We start from the raw sequence: 21029 nt of genomic DNA on the forward strand, positions 1-21029 counted from the left end.
GGGACTTTAGGGACTTTAAGGACTTTAAGGACTTTAGGGACTTTAAGGACTTTAAGGACTTTAGGGACTTTAGGGACTTTAAGGACTTTAAGGACTTTAGGGACTTTAAGGACTTTAGGGACTTTAAGGACTTTAAGGACTTTAAGGACTTTAGGTACTTTAGGGACTTTAGGGACTTTAAGGACTTTAGGGACTTTAAGGACTTTAGGGACTTTAGGGACTTTAAGGACTTTAAGGACTTTAAGGACTTTAGGGACTTTAGGGACTTTAAGGACTTTAAGAACTTTAAGGACTTTAGGGACTTTAAGGACTTTAGGGACTTTAAGGACTTTAAGGACTTTAGGGACTTTAAAGACTTTAAGGACTTTAAGGACTTTAAAGACTTTAGGGACTTTAGGGACTTTAGGGACTTTAAGGACTTTAGGGACTTTAAGGACTGTAAGGACTTTAAGGACTTTAAGGACTTTAAGGACTTTAGGGACTTTAGGGACTTTAAGGACTTTAAGGACTTTAAGGACTTTAGGGACTTTAAGGACTTTAGGGACTTTAAGGACTTTAAGGACTTTAGGGACTTTAAAGACTTTAAGGACTTTAAGGACTTTAAAGACTTTAGGGACTTTAGGGACTTTAGGGACTTTAGGGACTTTAAGGACTTTAGGGACTTTAGGGACTTTAAGGACTTTAGGGACTTTAAGGACTTTAGGGACTTTAGGGACTTTAGGGACTTTAAAGACTTTAGGGACTTTAGGGACTTTAGGGACTTTAAGGACTTTAAGGACTTTAAGGACTTTAGGGACTTTAGGGACTTTAAGGACTTTAGGGACTTTAAGGACTTTAAAGACTTTAGGGACTTTAGGGACTTTAGGGACTTTAAGGACTTTAAGGACTTTAAGGACTTTAGGGACTTTAAGGACTTTAGGGACTTTAGGGACTTTAGGGACTTTAAGGACTTTAGGGACTTTAAGGACTTTAGGGACTTTAAGGACTTTAGGGACTTTAAGGACTTTAAGGACTTTAAGGACTTTAAGGACTTTAGGGACTTTAGGGACTTTAGGGACTTTAGGGACTTTAAGGACTTTAGGGACTTTAGGGACTTTAGGGACTTTAAAGACTTTAGGGACTTTAGGGACTTTAGGGACTTTAGGGACTTTAAGGACTTTAAGGACTTTAGGTACTTTAGGGACTTTAGGGACTTTAGGGACTTTAAGGACTTTAGGGACTTTAGGGACTTTAAGGACTTTAGGTACTTTAGGGACTTTAGGGACTTTAAGGACTTTAAGGACTTTAGGTACTTTAGGGACTTTAAGGACTTTAGGGACTTTTAGGACGTCACTATTTGACTTATTTGAGTCACTTCTTTTTGCTCGTATCATATTTACTAAAGTAAGAGTAAAAGTACTTGTTACTGTGAGTAACTGTTGGACTGAGTCTCATTTATGTTTCAGTTTTGACATAAATTCTGAAAAACAAAACATGAAGCGATGTGAAAGAAACAGAAACGATCAGGAAGAATTCAGAAACAAGACAATAAATACCAGATACTTTAATATTACTCCAGAAGTAAAAAGCACTGTCTGAAAATGTACAGTTACTTCATGTACTGGAGTTAAAATGTACTCAGAGCTTTTCTAATAAACATCTCTGTGTTTCAGACTCGACGGAGCTTCAGGAGGAGGAGCTTTTCTTCGTTTTAGGAGAAATGTCACAAATATCTCGCTCTGAAACGACTGACAAAGTTTGTGTCACTGAGTTCTTCTGCACTTTGTGAAGAACCTGATGAGGTCCCGCTCCTGCAGAGCAGAAGAACCTGGTGAGGTCCCGCTCCTGCAGAGCAGAAGAACCTGGTGAGGTCCCGCTCCTGCAGAGCAGAAGAACCTGATGACGTCCCGCTCCTGCAGAGCAGAAGAACCTGGTGAGGTCCCGCTCCTGCAGAGCAGAAGAACCTGGTGAGGTCCCGCTCCTGCAGAGCAGAAGAACCTGGTGAGGTCCCGCTCCTGCAGAGCAGAAGAACCTGGTGAGGTCCCGCTCCTGCAGAGCAGAAGAACCTGGTGAGGTCCCGCTCCTGCAGAGCAGAAGAACCTGGTGAGGTCCCCCCCTGTGAGCTGAAGCCTCATTAAATAAACATGTTCTGCAGTAACTTTACTGTTTCCAACACGTCTCTCTGAATATATTTGTATATTTGTGTGATATTTTTCACAGTATTTGTATTAAATGTTTATATTTTTACTCGTTCGTTTGTTTGTTTGTTTGTTCCTGGTTCAAAGTTCAGAGTTTCAGTAAATGATGTTTGTATGATCAGTGTTTTATAAACCCTGAGGTCTGCCTGGAACCTCCACCAGTGACTCGCCAGCCACGCCCACGGCGCCTGTACCTGGGGGGTGTGGTCTCCTGGTCACCTGGTCACCATGACAACAGCCCTGAGGAAGCTCCCTGGATGGACAGCGAAACTGTCGGCTCTTTTTGAAAGTAAGTCCAGTTGTTTTGAGTCTAATTAACGACCTGGACGACTGAGAACTCCATGGTTTAATCAAAGAAGAGGCGCTCTGGAGCTCCCCCTGGCGGACACCATGTGGAACTGCAGGTAATGCTTCAAACCAGTTCAAATGACTTTCTTTAATATTTTATACTTTATAAATGTTACTGCACTAAAACATTTGATTTCAACAGTAATAATTATTAAAACTATCTATGTAAAAATTACATTATTACTTTAATGATGAACCCAAATTTAAAACGTACTAATACTACAGCTGTACTGCAGTTTTCCATAAACTTTGTATATTTAAAATACAATAATGTCATATTTACAGTTTATCATTTCCGAAACAAAACTCATTTAAAGCAGAGTTTTCAAAAAAGTCACGTGACTGAATCAGGTTTATGTTGTTACTTTAAACATGTTTTATTTAAAAATTGTAACAATTTACTCAAAACCCTTTGACATAATAATAAAAAGTAAATAACTGCAGTAACGTTTCTTCTGAGAGAGTAAAAAAAACAATAAACTGGATTAAACATCCTGCCCTATTGTACATGTTTTTAGTGGGCGGGGAAACCTACGCAGACACGGGGAGAACATGCAAACTCCACAGAAAGGCCCAGGTGGGAATCGAACCCAGGACCTTCTCGCTGTGAAGCACGAGCACGTAAAAGTACTTCATGAACTCATCATGTAGTAGATTTACTTGTTCATTGATCTCATTCTGCTCCTCAGGACCTGCTGGTGAGTGCAGCTCTATTTCTCCTGACCAGCAGAGGGCGCTGCTGGTCAGGAGAATGAATGTACAGACTTGACTTTAGATGATTGTCTGAAAGAGTCCTCTGAGCTCAATCATATTCATCACCTTGTGATAAGTAAATGATGGAGAACATGTGACACTCTGGTCTCTGCGTCTCAGGTGTAGAAGCTGCGTCAGTCTCTGAAGGTCAGATGTTTGAAGCCGTGAACAGTGAACAGGTTCAAGAATTAAAGATTAAAAAATTAAAGAATGGAGGGAAATTTTGGAAAAATAGGGAAAAGGAAGGGAAAGTGAGTGAATGGGGAAAATAGGCACACAAAAAATCTGGATAAAAATATAAAAGGAGAGAAATAGGGAAACAAAAACAATTGGGGGGAAAAAAAGAGATAAATTCGAGGAAATAAGTCAAAAATGTAGAGGAATAATTAAATATTGGGGGAAAAGATAGCGTCACGTAACTAGGGAGGATCGAAGGCGCATGCGCCAAAAGTGAGCGCAAAAACTATGACGGGGGTTTTGAAGTTTCCATAACAGTGACTAGAACTCTCCAGATCAACACCTGCATGTAATGTTCAGTTCAGCATCATGTCCTGGAAACGCTCTCCAGATGCGCGCGTGGCACTGCAGGTTAGCATAGTGCTTAGTTAGTTGGTTAGTTAGTTAGTTGGTCAGGCAGCTGTGCGCGCTCGCGCTGACGCGGGCCCGCTGTGTCCTCGGGCTTTTTTTTTTTTTTTTTTTTTTATTATTATTATTATTCTGCAGTATTTACGTGATTCGTACATGCATAATACATGTTTTTAGGCATTTTTCTGCGTTATTTCTCATTCAGCGCGTGACGTCAGAGTAAGGCTGACCAGTGGATCACAGATTCATAATTCACAGAAATATCCCAATCTGACGGTGAACGCGGATATAAAGTTTATTACTGCACTTTTTGACCGTCTGGAGTCAGATTATGATGAAGAATCTGATCTGACTTCAGTCAAAGTGTTTGTTTCCTTTTAAACCTTACGTAGTTTCTTAGATTGATTAATACGTCTCATTACTTTGGCTTTTCTTCTGTTTTCTTGGAATTTCCTTCATAAATCTCACAATTTCCACCAGATGTTATGTTTATATCACATAATGTATGTCTATGATACTAAATAAACCAGGTTTTTACCCTAAAACACTGTTATTTCAGTAAATCCGGCTGTGACTGAACCACTTCTGGACATGTTTGACCCAAATCTGTTCATCTGGAGAAACTGAGGAATCAGATTAAACGTGAACGTTTCTTCTTCTTCTTCTTCTCTATTATTATTATTATCATTATTACTAATAAGAGTAGGTCAAGTAAATGTATTTAATCTGTTTATTTATAAAGTAGTTTAATACCGAGTTTCAGTTGTTTTATATCTGTGATCCACTGCTCAGCCTTGATGACTGATAGTTTATTCACGAAAACCGTTACATTTCTCCACTGTTTTCATCTATGTTTTTTTTTTTTAAATAGATGATGTGAGTCAGTTGTGTAGCAAACTGACAGCTTTGTGTCTCGTGTGGGTTCTCTCTTTTTCTCTTCCCCTTTTTTTTCACCCAAATCGATTTTAAATACTATTCTATGTTAATATTTGAAAATCAGACCAATTTACTCCAAAACCTTTGACTTCAAAAATATAAAGTAAATGATTGCGCCGGCGCTCCCTCAGGCGGACACTTAGTGGAACTGCAGCTTCTTTCAGCAGTTTATTGTTTTAAATGTGTTTGAACGTCTCTCCTGTAAATGATGCGGAGTTTAACTATTTTAACCTTTGTTTTATAAACACTGAGTTCGTTTTTGTCACAAAGTTCTTTATTTTTGTTCTGGTTTTGTTTTCCATAAAACAAGGAACAGCGCCCACAGGATCTAACCAATGACGCTCTACTAAAAACGTCACTACGTATCATTAATTCAACCAATCAGAGACGCCCAATAATAAATCTCGGAGATTAAAGACTCCTGCTCGACGTGGCAGTAGCTCAAAGAGTAATAATAACAATAATAACAATAATAATAATAATAATAATAATAATAATAATAATAACACACGGGGGATAAAAGAAAACAAAGAAGGGGTTTGAGGAAAAGCTCGTTTGCAGAGGTGGGTTTTGATACTGATTTAAAGTTTGGGAGTGAGTTCCAAAGGGCGGGGGCTCAGCTGTATTCAGGTCCAGCTGGGATGGAGGTGGGGCGGAGGGAGGTGTGGGTGTAGGAGGATCCAGGTGGGATGGAGGTGGGGCGGAGGGAGGTGTGGGTGTAGGAGGATCCAGGTGGGATGGAGGTGGGGCGGAGGGAGGTGTGGGTGTAGGAGGATCCAGGTGGGGGATTTACTGCAGTCCATGGGTTTGTGGCAGGTTTCAGTGAGACAGAGTCAATCCACTTTATTGTCGATGATGAACTGACAGAGGAGCAGCTTTTATTGCTGACTGATCTCGTGTCTTAAGAGGCTTTGACTCTGAAGTTACGTGACGAGTGCGCAGATGACGTATGCGGATGTTGTTGTTGTGCCGGTGCACGGGCGCACTGGAGAGATGGAAACTGTTTCCACCGCTGAAGTTGTAGAGGAGATGGCGGCGGGAGCCTCGGTGGATGTCGGGACGGAGAAGACGGGCTTGTTGCAGAGTTGTGCTGATGTCCAGTGAAGGAGGTGCGCGGGGGCTGAATCTGAGCAGCTGCGAGGACGCGTATGAAGCGCCGCGGTCGGAGCCGGGGATGGAAACAGCCGCGGAGAGGCAGCAGGAAAGCCACGAACAGTAGCCGCGTTGCGGACAGGCTGCCCCGGAGGGCAGGCCGGCAGTAACCGGGTTGTATTCCGCTGCTCGAGCGGAACACAGCGGGGTTGGGCCGTATCAGCCCCGGGAGCTCACAGCACAGTCACACCGGGACAGGCGGCAGATGCGGACGACCGGGCACAGACCAGGCCACATCGGTACGTAAAAACCGTGTTGAGAAGCGGCCGCCAAACCGCGCCCGCGTCCTCTCACTTCCGGTCACTGACGGACTAAAAGGAAGCGGAAAAAAGAGCGTTTGTTTACTGGTGTGTCGTGTGTAAAGCAAATGTTATGGGTTCAATTCCTCCTCTCTCAGACAGTCCTCTGTAACCTGAAGTCACTGTTCTGTCTGAATGTGTGAACTCTTGGGGAGTTGTGTGTGGTCAGGGGGCCAGTCTGTGGTCAGGGGGCCAGTCTGTGGTCAGGGGGCCAGTCTGTGTCCACCTCTTCAATAAACGGAGATCTGCCATTTTTCTCCAAAGAGTAACCGGGCTCTGCCTCTCTCTGCTCTCGCACCTTTACACTCATTACTTCTGTCAGACACTTTCTTGGTGATGACCGTCATTGTCGGTTTTTTTTGGACCCGTTTTTATCGTTTTTGACCCGTTTTTGTCACTTTTGTCGCTTTAAATGACCCGGTTTGTCGTTTTTGACCCGTTTTTGTCACTTTTGTCGCTGTAAATGACCCGATTTGTCGTTTTTGACCCGTTTTTGTCACATTTGTTGCTGTAAATGACCCGATTTGTCGTTTTCGACCCGTTTTTGTCACTTTTGTCGCTGTAAATGACCCGGTTTGTCGTTTTTGACCTGTTTTTGTCACTTTTGTCGCTCGTAATGACCCGGTTTGTCGTTTTAGACCCGTTTTTGTCACTTTTGTCGCTGTAAATGACCCGATTTGTCGTTTTTGACCCGTTTTTGTCACATTTGTTGCTGTAAATGACCCGATTTGTCGTTTTCGACCCGTTTTTGTCACTTTTGTCGCTGTAAATGACCCGGTTTGTCGTTTTTGACCTGTTTTTGTCACTTTTGTCGCTCGTAATGACCCGGTTTGTCGTTTTAGACCCGTTTTTGTCACTTTTGTCGCTGTAAATGACCCGGTTTGTCGTTTTAGACCCGTTTTTGTCACTTTTGTCGCTGTAAATGACCCGGTTTGTCGTTTTTGACCCGTTTTTGTCACTTTTGTCGCTTTAAATGACCCGGTTTGTCGTTTTTGACCCGTTTTTGTCACTTTTGTCGCTGTAAATGACCCGGTTTGTCGTTTTAGACCCGTTTTTGTCACTTTTGTCGCTCGTAATGACCCGGTTTGTCGTTTTTGACCCGTTTTTGTCACTTTTGTCGCTCGTAATGACCCGGTTTGTCGTTTTTGACCCGTTTTTGTCACTTTTGTCGCTTTAAATGACCCGGTTTGTCGTCTTTGACCCGTTTTTGTCACTTTTGTCGCTCGTAATGACCCGGTTTGTCGTTTTCGACCCGTTTTTGTCACTTTTGTTGCTTTAAATGACCCGGTTTGTCGTTTTAGACCCGTTTTTGTCACTTTTGTCGCTTTCAATGACCCGGTTTGTCGTTTTTGACCCGTTTTTGTCACTTTTGTCGCTTTAAATGACCCGGTTTGTCGTTTTAGACCCGTTTTTGTCACTTTTGTCGCTTTCAATGACCCGGTTTGTCGTGTTAGACCCGTTTTTGTCACTTTTGTCGCTTTCAATGACCCGGTTTGTCGTGTTAGACCCGTTTTTGTCACTTTTGTCGCTTTAAATGACCCGGTTTGTCGTTTTTGACCCGTTTTTGTCACTTTTGTCGCTGTAAATGACCCGGTTTGTCGTTTTCGACCCGTTTTTGTCACTTTTGTCGCTTTAAATGACCCGGTTTGTCGTTTTCGACCCGTTTTTGTCACTTTTGTCGCTGTAAATGACCCGGTTTGTCGTTTTCGACCCGTTTTTGTCACTTTTGTCGCTTTAAATGACCCGGTTTGTCGTTTTTGACCTGTTTTTGTCACTTTTGTCGCTGTAAATGACCCGGTTTGTCGTTTTCGACCCGTTTTTGTCACTTTTGTCGCTTTAAATGACCCGGTTTGTCGTTTTCGACCCGTTTTTGTCACTTTTGTCGCTTTTTTGACCCGTTTTTTTTCCGCCTTTTTTTTTTTTTTTAAAAAGTGGCAAAAAAAAAAAAAAAACTTTTAGCTGCTTTTTTTTTTTTACCCGTTTTTGTCACTCACCCATTTTTCTCCCCCCATTCTTGTCCCTGACCTGTTTTTGTTGGGGGGGGGGGGGGGGGGGTGTTCCTGTTTTTGTCCCTTTTACTCGTTTTTGTCGACCTATATTTGACACCTTTTTTTGTACACTTTTTATTGTTTTTTGACCCTTTGTTTTTGTTTTTTGACCCTTTGTTTTTTGACCCTTTGTTTGTGACCGTTTGTTTCCCTCAGTGACACTGAGACCAGAGCCAGGCTCGATCCCACAACCTTTAGACCTTTGTGATGCCACTTTCATTGTGCAGTGACTTGACCTCTGAGCCACAGCGGCTCTGCTTCCTCAGGTTCAGGTTCTTCTATAGGTGCTTATAGAAGTAAAGCTCAGGGAGGAAGAGGCTCAACCAGACAAAACAAACACACTCACTGGAGTTTGTCAGGGCAGTAGCTCAGTGAGGAGAGCGTCTGGTTACTTGTGTGTCGTCTGGGAACCAAATGTTGTGGGTTCAATTCCTCCTGAATCCTCAAAGAAGTACTTTTAGTACTTAGTGCCATCACTAAAGTATAACGTCACTAAAACCCTGCAGCTCTCAGAACCATCACAGGCTCAAGTCAAACTGACACAGGTGGGACTCGATCCCAGAACCTCAGGGTCAACACACTTTTAAAGTCCTGTGATTTAACCACTCCACCACATCAGGATACAGATGTTCTCTGTCATGTGTTTATTTGACTTCACTTAACAGACGCACAGTTGATTTTATTGATATTTATGACATTTAACTCCAGATGTTTGCTGTGGCAGGAGCTCAGTGACTAGAGCTGTTGGTTAAAGTGAACCTTCCCTGATCTAAAGGTTGAGAGTTCGATTCCCGCTCTCTCACAGAAACCTCTAGTTTTAAACCTTTACTGTTTGAGTTTTACTAAATTACAGACATGGAAGCAACGTGTGGGACTCGAACCTACGACCTCAGACAGATGAGTCATCTTAAAGCCCTGTGCCTTCACCACTGCACCACATCTGCACACTGTCTGTCCCTGTTATGAGTTTATTTGACTTCACAGATGCACAGTTCATTCATGACTAAACTTCTGTTTCTCAGATGTAAAAGCAACAGCAAACAGGACTCGAACCTATGACCTCAGGGCAGGAGAAACTTCTTAAAGCCCGACATCTGAACCACTCGACCACATCAGCACATTGAAGCTGTTTCAGTCTCACCGTCATGAGTTTGTTAAAGTGAACTGAACGTCTCAGTGACGAGAGCCGACAGTTGAAAAAAGCGTCCCTGATCCAAAGGTTGCGGGTTCGACTCCCGCTCTCTCACAGAAAGCAGCGGTTTTAAAGTATAGTGTGGTTTAGTGCAGCTGTTGGTTAAATGTGTGACGTCTGATCCTTTAGTTTGAAACTTTAGTTTGAAACTATAATCTGAACCAACGTCACAGACAGAATTGGATCAACAGCCCTGGCACAGGCGGGATTCGAACCCTGCACGTCTTTGCAGCAGACGCTTTTTTAACCCCTGGACCATCAGAACATCTGTGAGACTCTCAGATGATCAGGCTGAAGAAGCTTCAGCTCCTCAAGCACTCACACCTGAGTCACCAGTGAAGGTTCAGCTTAAATCTACAGACGTGGATGGTTGTCCTCGTGTGATGAAGGCCAGAGAGTAGAGTAAAAAAAAATATCAAGCATGCAGTGCCCTCGATAACCTGCAGATGGCGCCACACAGGCTGTTTTGGACACAAAGACAGGATTTCAACAAATATGCTCTAAAGTGACAAAATAGTGACAGATACACGTAGACAACACTAACACACACGTTTATACAACTTAGCTACAGAAAAGTTGATTTTGGGGTTAGTTGTTTTTAAACTGAACTGAATCTTCATTTATCTGAGATTATCCACATTTACAGACTAGCTCAGTGAGTAATACAAACACAAATAATAATAAATGAATTAAAATAATAATAATAATAATAATAACAAACGGGGGATAAAAGAAAACAAAGAAGGGGTTTGAGGAAAAGCTCGTTTGCAGAGGTGGGTTTTGATACTGATTTAAAGTTTGGGAGTGAGTTCCAAAGGGCGGGGGCTCAGCTGTATTCAGGTCCAGCTGGGATGGAGGTGGGGCGGAGGGAGGTGTGGGTGTAGGAGGATCCAGGTGGGGGATTTACTGCAGTCCATGGGTTTGTGGCAGGTTTCAGTGAGACAGAGTCAATCCACTTTATTGTCGATGATGAACTGACAGAGGAGCAGCTTTTATTGTTGACTGATCTCGTGTCTTAAGAGGCTTTGACTCTGAAGTCACGTGACGAGTGCGCAGATGACGTATGCGGATGTTGTTGTTGTGCCGGTGCACGGGCGCACTGGAGAGATGGAAACTGTTTCCACCGCTGAAGTTGTAGAGGAGATGGCGGCGGGAGCCTCGGTGGATGTCGGGACGGAGAAGACGGGCTTGTTGCAGAGTTGTGCTGATGTCCAGTGAAGGAGGTGCGCGGGGGCTGAATCTGAGCAGCTGCGAGGACGCGTATGAAGCGCCGCGGTCGGAGCCGGGATGGAAACAGCCGCGGAGAGGCAGCAGGAAAGCCACGAACAGTAGCCGCGTCACGGACAGGCTGCCCCGGAGGGCAGGCCGGCAGTAACCGGGTTGTATTCCGCTGCTCGAGCGGAACACAGCGGGGTTGGGCCGTATCAGCCCCGGGAGCTCACAGCACAGTCACACCGGGACAGGCGGCAGATGCGGACGACCGGGCACAGACTGTTTCCAGGCCACATCGGTACGTAAAAACCGTGTTGAGAAGCGGCCGCCAAACCGCGCCCGCGTCCTCTCACTTCCGGTCACTGACGGACTAAAAGGAAGCGGAAAAAAGAGCGTTTGTTTACTGATGTGTCGTGTGTAAAGCAAATGTTACCAGTCTGTGTCCACCTCTTCAATAAACGGAGATCTGCCATTTTTCTCCAAAGAGTAACCGGGCTCTGCCTCTCTCTGCTCTCGCACCTTTACACTCATTACTTCTGTCAGACACTTTCTTGGTGATGACCGTCTTTGTCACTTTTGTCGCTTTTTTTTGGACCCGTTTTTATCGTTTTAGACCCGTTTTTGTCGCTTTTGTCGCTCGTAATGACCCGGTTTGACGTTTTAGACCCGTTTTAGTCACTTTTGTCGCTCGTAATGACCCGGTTTGACGTTTTAGACCCGTTTTAGTCACTTTTGTCGCTCGTAATGACCCGGTTTGTCGATTTTGACCCGTTTTTGTCACATTTGTCGCTCGTAATGACCCGGTTTGTCGTTTTAGACCCGTTTTTGTCACTTTTGTCGCTCGTAATGACCCGGTTTGACGTTTTAGACCCGTTTTAGTCACTTTTGTCGCTCGTAATGACCCGGTTTGTCGTTTTTGACCCGTTTTTGTCACTTTTGTCGCTTTAAATGACCCGGTTTGTCGTTTTAGACCCGTTTTTGTCACTTTTGTCGCTCGTAATGACCCGGTTTGTCAATTTTGACCCGTTTTTGTCACTTTTGTCGCTCGTAATGACCCGGTTTGTCAATTTTGACCCGTTTTTGTCACTTTTGTCGCTTTAAATGACCCGGTTTGTCGTTTTAGACCCGTTTTTGTCACTTTTGTCGCTCGTAATGACCCGGTTTGTCAATTTTGACCCGTTTTTGTCACTTTTGTCGCTCGTAATGACCCGGTTTGTCAATTTTGACCCGTTTTTGTCACTTTTGTCGCTCGTAATGACCCGGTTTGTCGTTTTTGACCCGTTTTTGTCACTTTTGTCGCTCGTAATGACCCGGTTTGTCAATTTTGACCCGTTTTTGTCACTTTTGTCGCTCGTAATGACCCGGTTTGTCAATTTTGACCCGTTTTTGTCACTTTTGTCGCTTTAAATGACCCGGTTTGTCGTTTTAGACCCGTTTTTGTCACTTTTGTCGCTCGTAATGACCCGGTTTGTCAATTTTGACCCGTTTTTGTCACTTTTGTCGCTCGTAATGACCCGGTTTGTCAATTTTGACCCGTTTTTGTCACTTTTGTCGCTCGTAATGACCCGGTTTGTCAATTTTGACCCGTTTTTGTCACTTTTGTCGCTTTAAATGACCCGGTTTGTCGTTTTAGACCCGTTTTTGTCACTTTTATCGCTCGTAATGACCCGGTTTGTCGTTTTAGACCCGTTTTTGTCACTTTTGTCGCTTTAAATGACCCGGTTTGTCGTTTTAGACCCGTTTTTGTCACTTTTGTCGCTCGTAATGACCCGGTTTGTCGTTTTAGACCCGTTTTTGTCACTTTTGTCGCTCGTAATGACCCGGTTTGTCGTTTTTGACCCGTTTTTGAAAAAGAAAAAGAAAAAAAAAGCGGCAAATTTTTTTTTTTTTCCCTGCCAAAAACATAAAATAAAAATGTTGCTGCTTTTTTTCCCTGTTTTTCTCACTCACCCATTTTCCTTCCTTTTCCCCCCATTCTTGTCCCTGACCCGTTTCTGGGGGGGGGTGTTCCCGTTTTTGTCCCTTTTACTTGTTTTTGTTGACCTGTTTTTGACCCTTTTTATTTTTAACCTGTTTTTATTGTTTTTTTGACCCTTTGTTTTTGACCCTTTGTTTTTGTTTTTTGACCCTTTGTTTGTGACCGTTTGTTTCCCTCAGTGACACTGAGACCAGAGCCAGGCTCGATCCCACAACCTTTAGACCTTTGTGAAGCCACTTTCATTGTGCAGTGACTTGACCTCTGAGCCACAGCGGCTCTGCTTCCTCAGGTTCAGGTTCTTCTATAGGTGCTTATAGAAGTAAAGCTCAGGGAGGAAGAGGCTCAACCAGACAAAACAAACACACTCACTGGAGTTTGTCAGGGCAGTAGCTCAGTGAGGAGAGCGTCTGGTTACTCGTGTGTCGTCTGGGAACCAAATGTTGTGGGTTCAATTCCTCCTGAATCCTCAAAGAAGTACTTTTAGTACTTAGTGCCATCACTAAAGTATAACGTCACTAAAACCCTGCAGCTCTCAGAACCATCACAGGCTCAAGTCAAACTGACACAGGTGGGACTCGATCCCAGAACCTCAGGGTCAACACACTTTTAAAGTCCTGTGATTTAACCACTCCACCACATCAGGATACAGATGTTCTCTGTCATGGGTTTATTTGACTTCACTTAACAGACGCACAGTTGATTTTATTGATATTTATGACATTTAACTCCAGATGTTTGCTGTGGCAGGAGCTCAGTGACTAGAGCTGTTGGATAAAGTGAACCTTCCCTGATCCAAAGGTTGAGAGTTCGATTCCCGCTCTCTCACAGAAAGCTCTGGTTTTAAACCATTATTGTTTGAGTTTTACTAAACTACAGACGTGGAAGCAACAGGTGGGACTCGAACCCACGACCTCAGACAGATGAGTCGTCTTAAAGCCCTGTGCCTTCACCACTGCACCACATCTGCACACTGTCTGTCCCTGTTATGAGTTTATTTGACTTCACAGATGCACAGTTCATTCATGACTAAACTTCTGTTTCTCAGATGTAAAAGCAACAGCAAACAGGACTCGAACCTATGACCTCAGGGCAGGAGAAAGTTCTTAAAGCCCGACATCTGAACCACTCGACCACATCAGCACATTGGAGCTGTTTCAGTCTCACCGTCATGAGTTTGTTAAAGTGAACTGAACGTCTCAGTGACGAGAGCCGACAGTTGAAAAAAGCGTCCCTGATCCAAAGGTTGCGGGTTCGACTCCCGCTCTCTCACAGAAAGCAGCGGTTTTAAAGTATAGTGTGGTTTAGTGCAGCTGTTGGTTAAATGTGTGACGTCTGATCCTTTAGTTTGAAACTATAATGTGTTTTGAGTCTGAACCAACGTCACAGACAGAAGTGGATCAACAGCCCTGGCACAGGCGGGATTCGAACCCTGCACGTCTTTGCAGCAGATGCTTTTTTAACCCCTGGACCATCAGAACATCTGAGAGTCACACAGATGATCAGGCTGAAGAAGCTTCAGCTCCTCAAGCACTCACACCTGAGTCACCAGTGAAGGTTCAGATTCAATCTACAGACGTGGATGGTTGTCCTCGTGTGATGAAGAGCTCAGGGACCTGGAGGAGCTCAGGGACCTGGAGGAGCTCAGGGACCTGTGTCCCCTGTGATCTACATCAGTTTAAGCCTCGGACTGAGGTGAAGAAACACAAGGACAGAAGCTCAGACTCTGGTGGATCTGGATGTAGACGCTGAATCTTCATTTATCTGCGATTATCCCTGACCTCAGGGACGAGAGGATGGGTGTAGAGACTGGTGTCACCCGTGATCTGAAGTTTGTGAGTTCAAATCTCAGTCAGACTCATCAGCTCTGACCCAGGTCAGAAGCTCAGGAGTGTCCAGGTGATGCAGAGCAGGTCCATCTGACAGTTCAGACACTGGATGCTCTGCCTGGTGCGAAGATGAAACTGAGACCAGAGCCAGGATTGATCCCACAACCACTAGACCTGCATGAAACCAAGCTCGATGTGCATCAACTCCATGTGGCTCAGGTGTGTAAGTTCTTGATGTTTATAGTGAATGTTCAGCTCAGGGATCAGGAGGCTCGGCCAAGGGTTCAAACCACAGCTGATCTGGACCCACACTCACCTCCCTGTGCCTTTTGATCCAAACCAGGATGTGTGGAGCACCCAAAGGTCTCCCATGTGACTGCGAATGGTCAACCGCAAGACTAAATGACAGTAGAGTTTTGTGGATTTGTTCATTATTATTAATAAAAGTCCCTCAGGCAGGACTCGATCTAACAATCTAACGACAGGAAAGACTCTTCCTTTTCAGCCTGTGACATGACCACTGGACCACAGAAGCTCTTCCAGCACTCGTGAAGACCTTTATGAAGGGCAGACGTCCTTTGACACGGGGCGGTCGCTTTAAAGGGAAACCGGGGGAAATACCCTTAATTGCATTTAAAAAATGAATACGATAAAATCTTTGTAATGAATTAATTGAAATTAACACATTAAAGTCCCACCCCTAATATTTACATAAATATGTATAGTTTTCAGCTTTATATCTAGTTCACAATATGTCTTACTTACTTAAATGTTAAAACAGTCATATTAAAGTCGTTTTAATGAAGTGAACTGAAATAAAAAGCTGCAAATGTAGAAATGAATCACAGATCCACCATGTGCCACAAAATTCAATGTTTTATTTATTTCCATTTTATTAAAGCATTTTTGTACAATATTCTTTACACATTTACAGAACCGGAGGAAGTTGTGCTTTGAACCTAAAGGTCTGACTTCCTTTTGCTGTGGAGTGAACTGTCAAAATAACACGGTCTGAAATATGGCTGTTTTTAGAGGAGAACAAGTGCCTTCAAAATAAAACCCTTCATTTACACTTTCAGAAAAAGCCACTTCAGAGAAACCAGCGCAGAAACTAGAAAAAGATCAAAGTGTTATAGAAAAACCTATTTGTGTAAGTAACTTCCCTTTCCCTGCGAAACACTTTCAAAATAAAAGCCTCAAACGTCAAAACAAACCGAGCTCCCTTCAGAAAACGAACCTAAAAGAGTAAATAATGTGTTGAAAATGTGCAAAAGGGGCGTTTCACTGCAGAGACGAAACCGAACGACCCCAAAGAAGAGCTTGACGTTTGGATCAAAAAACTGTCCAGAAAATTAACCAACAGCTCGAGAAACCTGCTTTTCACACTTTGCTTTTCCACACCGGCAGAACCTAAACCCTTTTTTATTCCAGACTGTTCTGGTCTGACAGTTTGTGTCTGATTGTAGAAACATTTGTGCTGATAAAGTGCTTTACGTTTGTTCTCCACATGAACAAAGCTCATCCTGTCTTTAGTCCCGTCTTCTGCTGTGGATTTAGTTTCATCTGCAGAATCAGAAAGACTCGGGCCGAGCGCCGTCAGACGATCCCAGTCTGGTACGGAGAAACTAAATATGGAAATAAATCTCTTCAGATCCAGGTCCAGGGGCAGCATTAAAGGAAAAGACTTGGTTGTTTTCAGCTCAAATAAATGATTTTTCCCCCTGTTCTCCACAAGGAGATGAACCCGATATTGTAAATATAAATCTGGTTCTCGACACATACGTGAACATCAGAATGTGAATAAACAGCACCAGCCCTGACTCTGAGATGAAGCTGAACTAAACTTTACTGAAGCAGCAGTTTTTCGTGGCTGTGGTTAATTTCACGGACAGATCCCGCCCCCTAACCCAAACCCCAGGCTCCGATTGGCTGGTTTTACCCGGGGACGAGCAGCGCTTTGTTCAGAATGGCGTCCTGATGGCAGCAGCTGAAGGTGAGCTGCGGTAACGGCTCCACCGGGCTCAGGACCGGCGCCTCCGGGACCGGCGTCTCCGGGCGGGTCAGGAGCGGCGGGTGGGAGGAGTTCGTGGGGCCGCAGTGGAACGTGGGAGATTTGGCGAGACAGGCGGGGCAGAAGGGAGACTCCTCCCACTCGGCGTGGAAGTGGCCGATGGAGGAGAGCAGCGAGCCCCAGAGGCAGAGCAGAGGGTTGGGCTGGTCCACCTGGGGCGGAGCTTTAGGGCGGGGCTGGCTCCTGTTGGCCTCAGCGCAGCAGCCGGGGGAGGGGCCGACTGAGGGGGAGGGGCCGGCGGAGGGGGAGGGGCCGGCCACGGGCGAGGGCAGGTGTCCGGATGGGAGCGGCGCCGGCAGCAGAGAGGCCTGGGACAAACTGAGCACGTGCAGAACAGCGGACGCTCCGATCAGAGCGGCCACAGCCGTGAGGTAGAGCAGCGCCGCCAGGCAGGAGATCTGTGGGCGGAGCAAAGGTTAATGAGAGGGAGGGGCAAAGGTTAGTGAGAGGGAGGGGCAAAGGTTAGTGAGAGGGAGGGGCAAAGGTTAATGAGAGGGAGGGGCAAAGGTTAATGAGAGGGAGGGGCAAAGGTTAATGAGAGGGAGGGGCAAAGGTTAATGAGAGGGAGGGGCAAAGGTTAATGAGAGGGAGGGGCAAAGGTTAATGAGAGGGCGGGGCAAAGGTTAATGAGAGGGAGGCGCAAAGGTTAAAGACTAGACTGTACTATGGCGCTTGCTCTAACAGTAGTAGTTATAGTAGTAGTAGTAGTAGTAGTAGTAGTAGTAGTAGTAGTAGTAGTAGTAGTAGTAGTAGTAGTAGTAGTAGTAGTAGTAGTAGTAGCAGTAGTAGTAACAGTACCTTAATAAAGTGCTGGCACACGGCGCTGAGCGCCTGTTGCCATGGCGCCTGCTCTAACAGTAGTAGTAGTAGTAGTAGTAGTAGTAGTAGTAGTAGTTATAGTAGTAGTAGTAGTAGTAGTAGTAGTAACAGTACCTTAATAAAGTGCTGGCACACGGCGCTGAGCGCCTGTTGCCATGGCGCCTGCTCTAACAGTAGTAGTAGTAGTAGTAGCAGCAGTAGCAGTAGTAGTAACAGTACCTTAATAAAGTGCTGGCACACGGCGCTGAGCGCCTGTTGCCATGGCGCCTGCTCCATCAGGACGCAGAGGTCGCTGTAGGTGAACCAGCCTCTCCTCAGACCTTCTCGCTGAGCGACTCTGACACAAAAGGAACATGAGCTTCTGTTTTGGACCTGAACAGGTTCAAGTGTTTCTTACTTTGTTTCCAGGTGACTGAGGACGTCAAACACGTCACTGGGCTCCGTGAACAAACTCCAATCCTGTAGCAAAGGGCCAGAACGTTACTGTGACGCACTTCAGAAAAGACTCTTCGCTCTCCTGAAGATACGTTTGGGTTTTTATGACCAAAGCTTTTTTACTTCACAGAATGAATGTGTGAATCAAGCCACAGAAATAAACTATTGTCGATAAATATAAATATAACTCTGTGTCAGAAGAATTCAAATGTCATTTATATTTTCCACATAAAGAGTGAAGCGTCTTCTCTGAGGCACAAAGTAAACTCACGATGGCGTGTAAGAAGTTCATCTCGAGGCCGTTGATCGTCTGGACGTCCATCTTCCCGGCGGCGCCCCACTCGTCGTTAAACACCTCCTCCTCCTCGCCCTCGTCGTACAGATACTTACTGGCAACCATCTGGAAACAACTACACCTTTAACATCTGGAAACACAGTAACCTCTGAGGCTTCATGGACCGTCACAGCTGCGTTACCATGGAGATGAGGAAGAGGTCGGACGAGGAGATCTTCTGCAGGTATTCAGGGTTTCTGTGTCGGAGTCGTTCAATGTAAACCAGAGCCAGCATCATGGCACAGGGCGAGATACAGGCCTCCCTACAAGGAACACAAGAACTACAATATGAGAACTACAACATCATGGCACAGGGCGAGATACAGGCCTCCCTACAAAGAACACAAGAACTACAATATGAGAACTACAACATCATGGCACAGGGCGAGATACAGGCCTCCCTACAAGGAACACAAGAACTACAGCATCATGGCACAGGGCGAGATACAGGCCTCCCTACAAGGAACACAACAACTACAATATGAGAACTACAACATCATGGCACAGGGCGAGATACAGGCCTCCCTACAAGGAACACAACAACTACAATATGAGAACTACAACATCATGGCACAGGGCGAGATACAGGCCTCCCTACAAGGAACACAAGAACTACAGCATCATGGCACAGGGCGAGATACAGGCCTCCCTACAAGGAACACAAGAACTACAATATAAGAACTACAGCATCATGGCACAGGGCGAGATACAGGCCTCCCTACAAGGAACACAAGAACTACAATATCGAAGTACAATATCGAAGTACAATATCCAGTTCATCTACACATGGGGAGAAACTAATTGGAAAAGAAAACAGGTAAACATGGGGGAAAATGGTGAGAAATGGTGAAAAAGTGAGTCCCCGCTGCTCGAACCTGGCGACATGAGCGGCGTATTTCCGGTGGAGCTTTCGGATGGGGCTGGGGGCCGACTTCTGGAAGAATTCAACAGCGATGTCTGAAACAGAAGCAAAAGCGTCACTTATATTGTTCATTTTTCTGACCAGTTCCTTCTCAAGTCTCCACGTGAATCCTGAACAAACCGGTGACGGGTCCGGACAGGGCGTCCAGGGAAACATCTTTGTCCAGTCCGTAGTAAAGGCGTTTTCTGACCCGCTCCGTCAGCTTCTGGTGTCCGGGGAGAAACTGAGGAACATAAAGCACGTTACAGCTTCGACTGTCAGACAGAAAGAAAAGCCGCCTCACACAGAGTCACAGATACAGAAGCTTCGACTGTGGAATTCTGCCTCAAACTAAACCACACACGGTCATTTTAGAGCGAGAAAAAAACCAGACGCAGGTGGTTCTGTTTGTGGGCCTGGTGTTTCTCTCTTTAGATCCAGGTTCTGAAGCTGTTGGTCCAGGGACAGGGTTACAGGAAGTGACCTGGTTTCAGCTCAAAGGATTTTTATTCACATTTTGTCAATTTTTTTAAGAGAGGTTTTCTCTCTTTTTTTGCCCAATGTTTGCCTCATTTCCACCTTATTTTTCATAGTTTTGCCTCAACTTTTCTTTCCTGTTTCCCCCCATTTTTGACCAATTTATTCCCATTTTTTCCAGTTTAAAAAAAAAATCTTTTTTATACAATTTTCCTAATTTATTTCCCCAAATTATTCTCCATTTCCCCACATTTGGAGCTGAACCTGACGTGCAGATCTTCCTCACACTATTGTTCTGTTTTTTTTACTTCCTGAATAATGTTGTTATGAAGCCCCAGAACTCTCATTACTTTTAGCTCATCGACACAAGTTTAACTCCAGTCGGAAAAGTCAAAGTATTTGTTTTTCTGACTTTATTTTTATCTAATTTCAGGGCAAATCCTTCAGAAATATCAGGATGTTTTGCTTTATTTTACACGTTGATCGTCAGAAAACCACAATAACATAAAGCATCAGTGGTATTTCCATGAACTACTGTGACTTTGTAACTGTGAGTCGCTGTATTCGAGTCAAATGATTTTGTAACTTGAGTGTTTTTGGCTCTACCTGTCGTTACATAAGGAAATAATGAAACGTGAAACAGGAACACCGTGTCCTAACGTCTCATTTACGCCACACTTTAGATTTATGTCACTTTATTCCGGGAGACTTAAAAAGCTCCACATTTAAAGCCCCCAAACCCGCCTGGAAACGACACACTGTCAAAACTTCACCTAAAACAGAGAGATGTTTGGACATCAGGAGCGGCTAAAGCTACAACTCTGCTAAATAAAGTGAAATCAAATCAAATAAAGTGAAAATATAACGAATAAAGGATTTAACACGAAGGATCAGGGAATAGACTTCAATTAAAGACCAAAACAACAACGTAACAATGTCTAACAACACGTTGGTAAAGGAAATAAACAAATACAGCTGATCTTTAGCGCCATTAGCCTCGTTAGCATTAGCTTTAGCTCTGGGTCAAACTGGATTAAAACAAGATTAAAAACGCACCGTGAATTCCTGGAAGTCGGAAAACTGCAGAGACTTTTCACTAAATAACGAGTTGAAATCCATTATCGCCTTGGATTAAACATTTGTCAGGGTTTGAAACCTGCTGCTGTGGCCCCGGACTCGTCTTTAGCTTTAGCTTTAGCTTCAGCTGTAGCTCCACACACGCCCTGAGCGCTGCCGGATCTGCGACACTCGTCCAGCGGGGAGGCGCCACCTGCTGGAGCGGAGAGGAAACTGCATTTGGTAAAACTGTAATAAAAATAATATGATTTGAGATATTTTGCTTGAAAAGAAATAAAGAACAGTCATTTATATAAAGGTCATTTGTTTGTGTCTAGTGTTTGGTGTTTGTTATACGTGGGTTTGTATTTAAAACATGTATTTATGGGGAAAATAAGAAAGACAAAAAAAAATCAAAATACCAAGGTCA

The 21029-nt window shown here is 44.3% G+C and overlaps 1 protein-coding gene across 1 annotated transcript; it reads right to left on the reverse strand.

Moving 5' to 3' along the window:
- Positions 1-16315: 16315 nt before the first annotated feature.
- Positions 16316-20770, reverse strand: cnppd1 (cyclin Pas1/PHO80 domain containing 1). The gene is made up of 8 exons (XM_079581608.1): positions 20600-20770; positions 19208-19310; positions 19041-19122; positions 18308-18428; positions 18103-18231; positions 17794-17855; positions 17616-17733; positions 16316-16975 (listed from the first exon to the last, which is right to left on the reverse strand). Exons 1-8 carry the CDS (start codon positions 20660-20662, stop codon positions 16442-16444), a joined length of 1212 nt encoding a protein of 403 aa, XP_079437734.1. The 5' UTR covers positions 20663-20770; the 3' UTR covers positions 16316-16441.
- Between the last annotated feature and the right edge of the window lie 259 nt (positions 20771-21029).

The sequence above is a fragment of the Gobius niger genome (assembly GCF_951799975.1).
Source record: "Gobius niger genome assembly, chromosome: 23".
NCBI classification, from domain to species: Eukaryota; Metazoa; Chordata; class Actinopteri; order Gobiiformes; family Gobiidae; genus Gobius; species Gobius niger.

Excerpts from the sequence above, each read along its gene's own strand:
- cnppd1 (XM_079581608.1), bottom strand. The coding sequence starts at position 20,662 with ATGGATTTCAACTCGTTATTTAGTGAAAAGTCTCTGCAGTTTTCCGAC. Across the intron at positions 19,311-20,599 it reads CCGACTTCCAGGAATTCACG|TTTCTCCCCGGACACCAGAA; the intron begins GTGCGTTTTTAA and ends TATGTTCCTCAG. Across the intron at positions 17,734-17,793 it reads CTCAGTCACCTGGAAACAAA|AGTCGCTCAGCGAGAAGGTC; the intron begins GTAAGAAACACT and ends CTTTTGTGTCAG.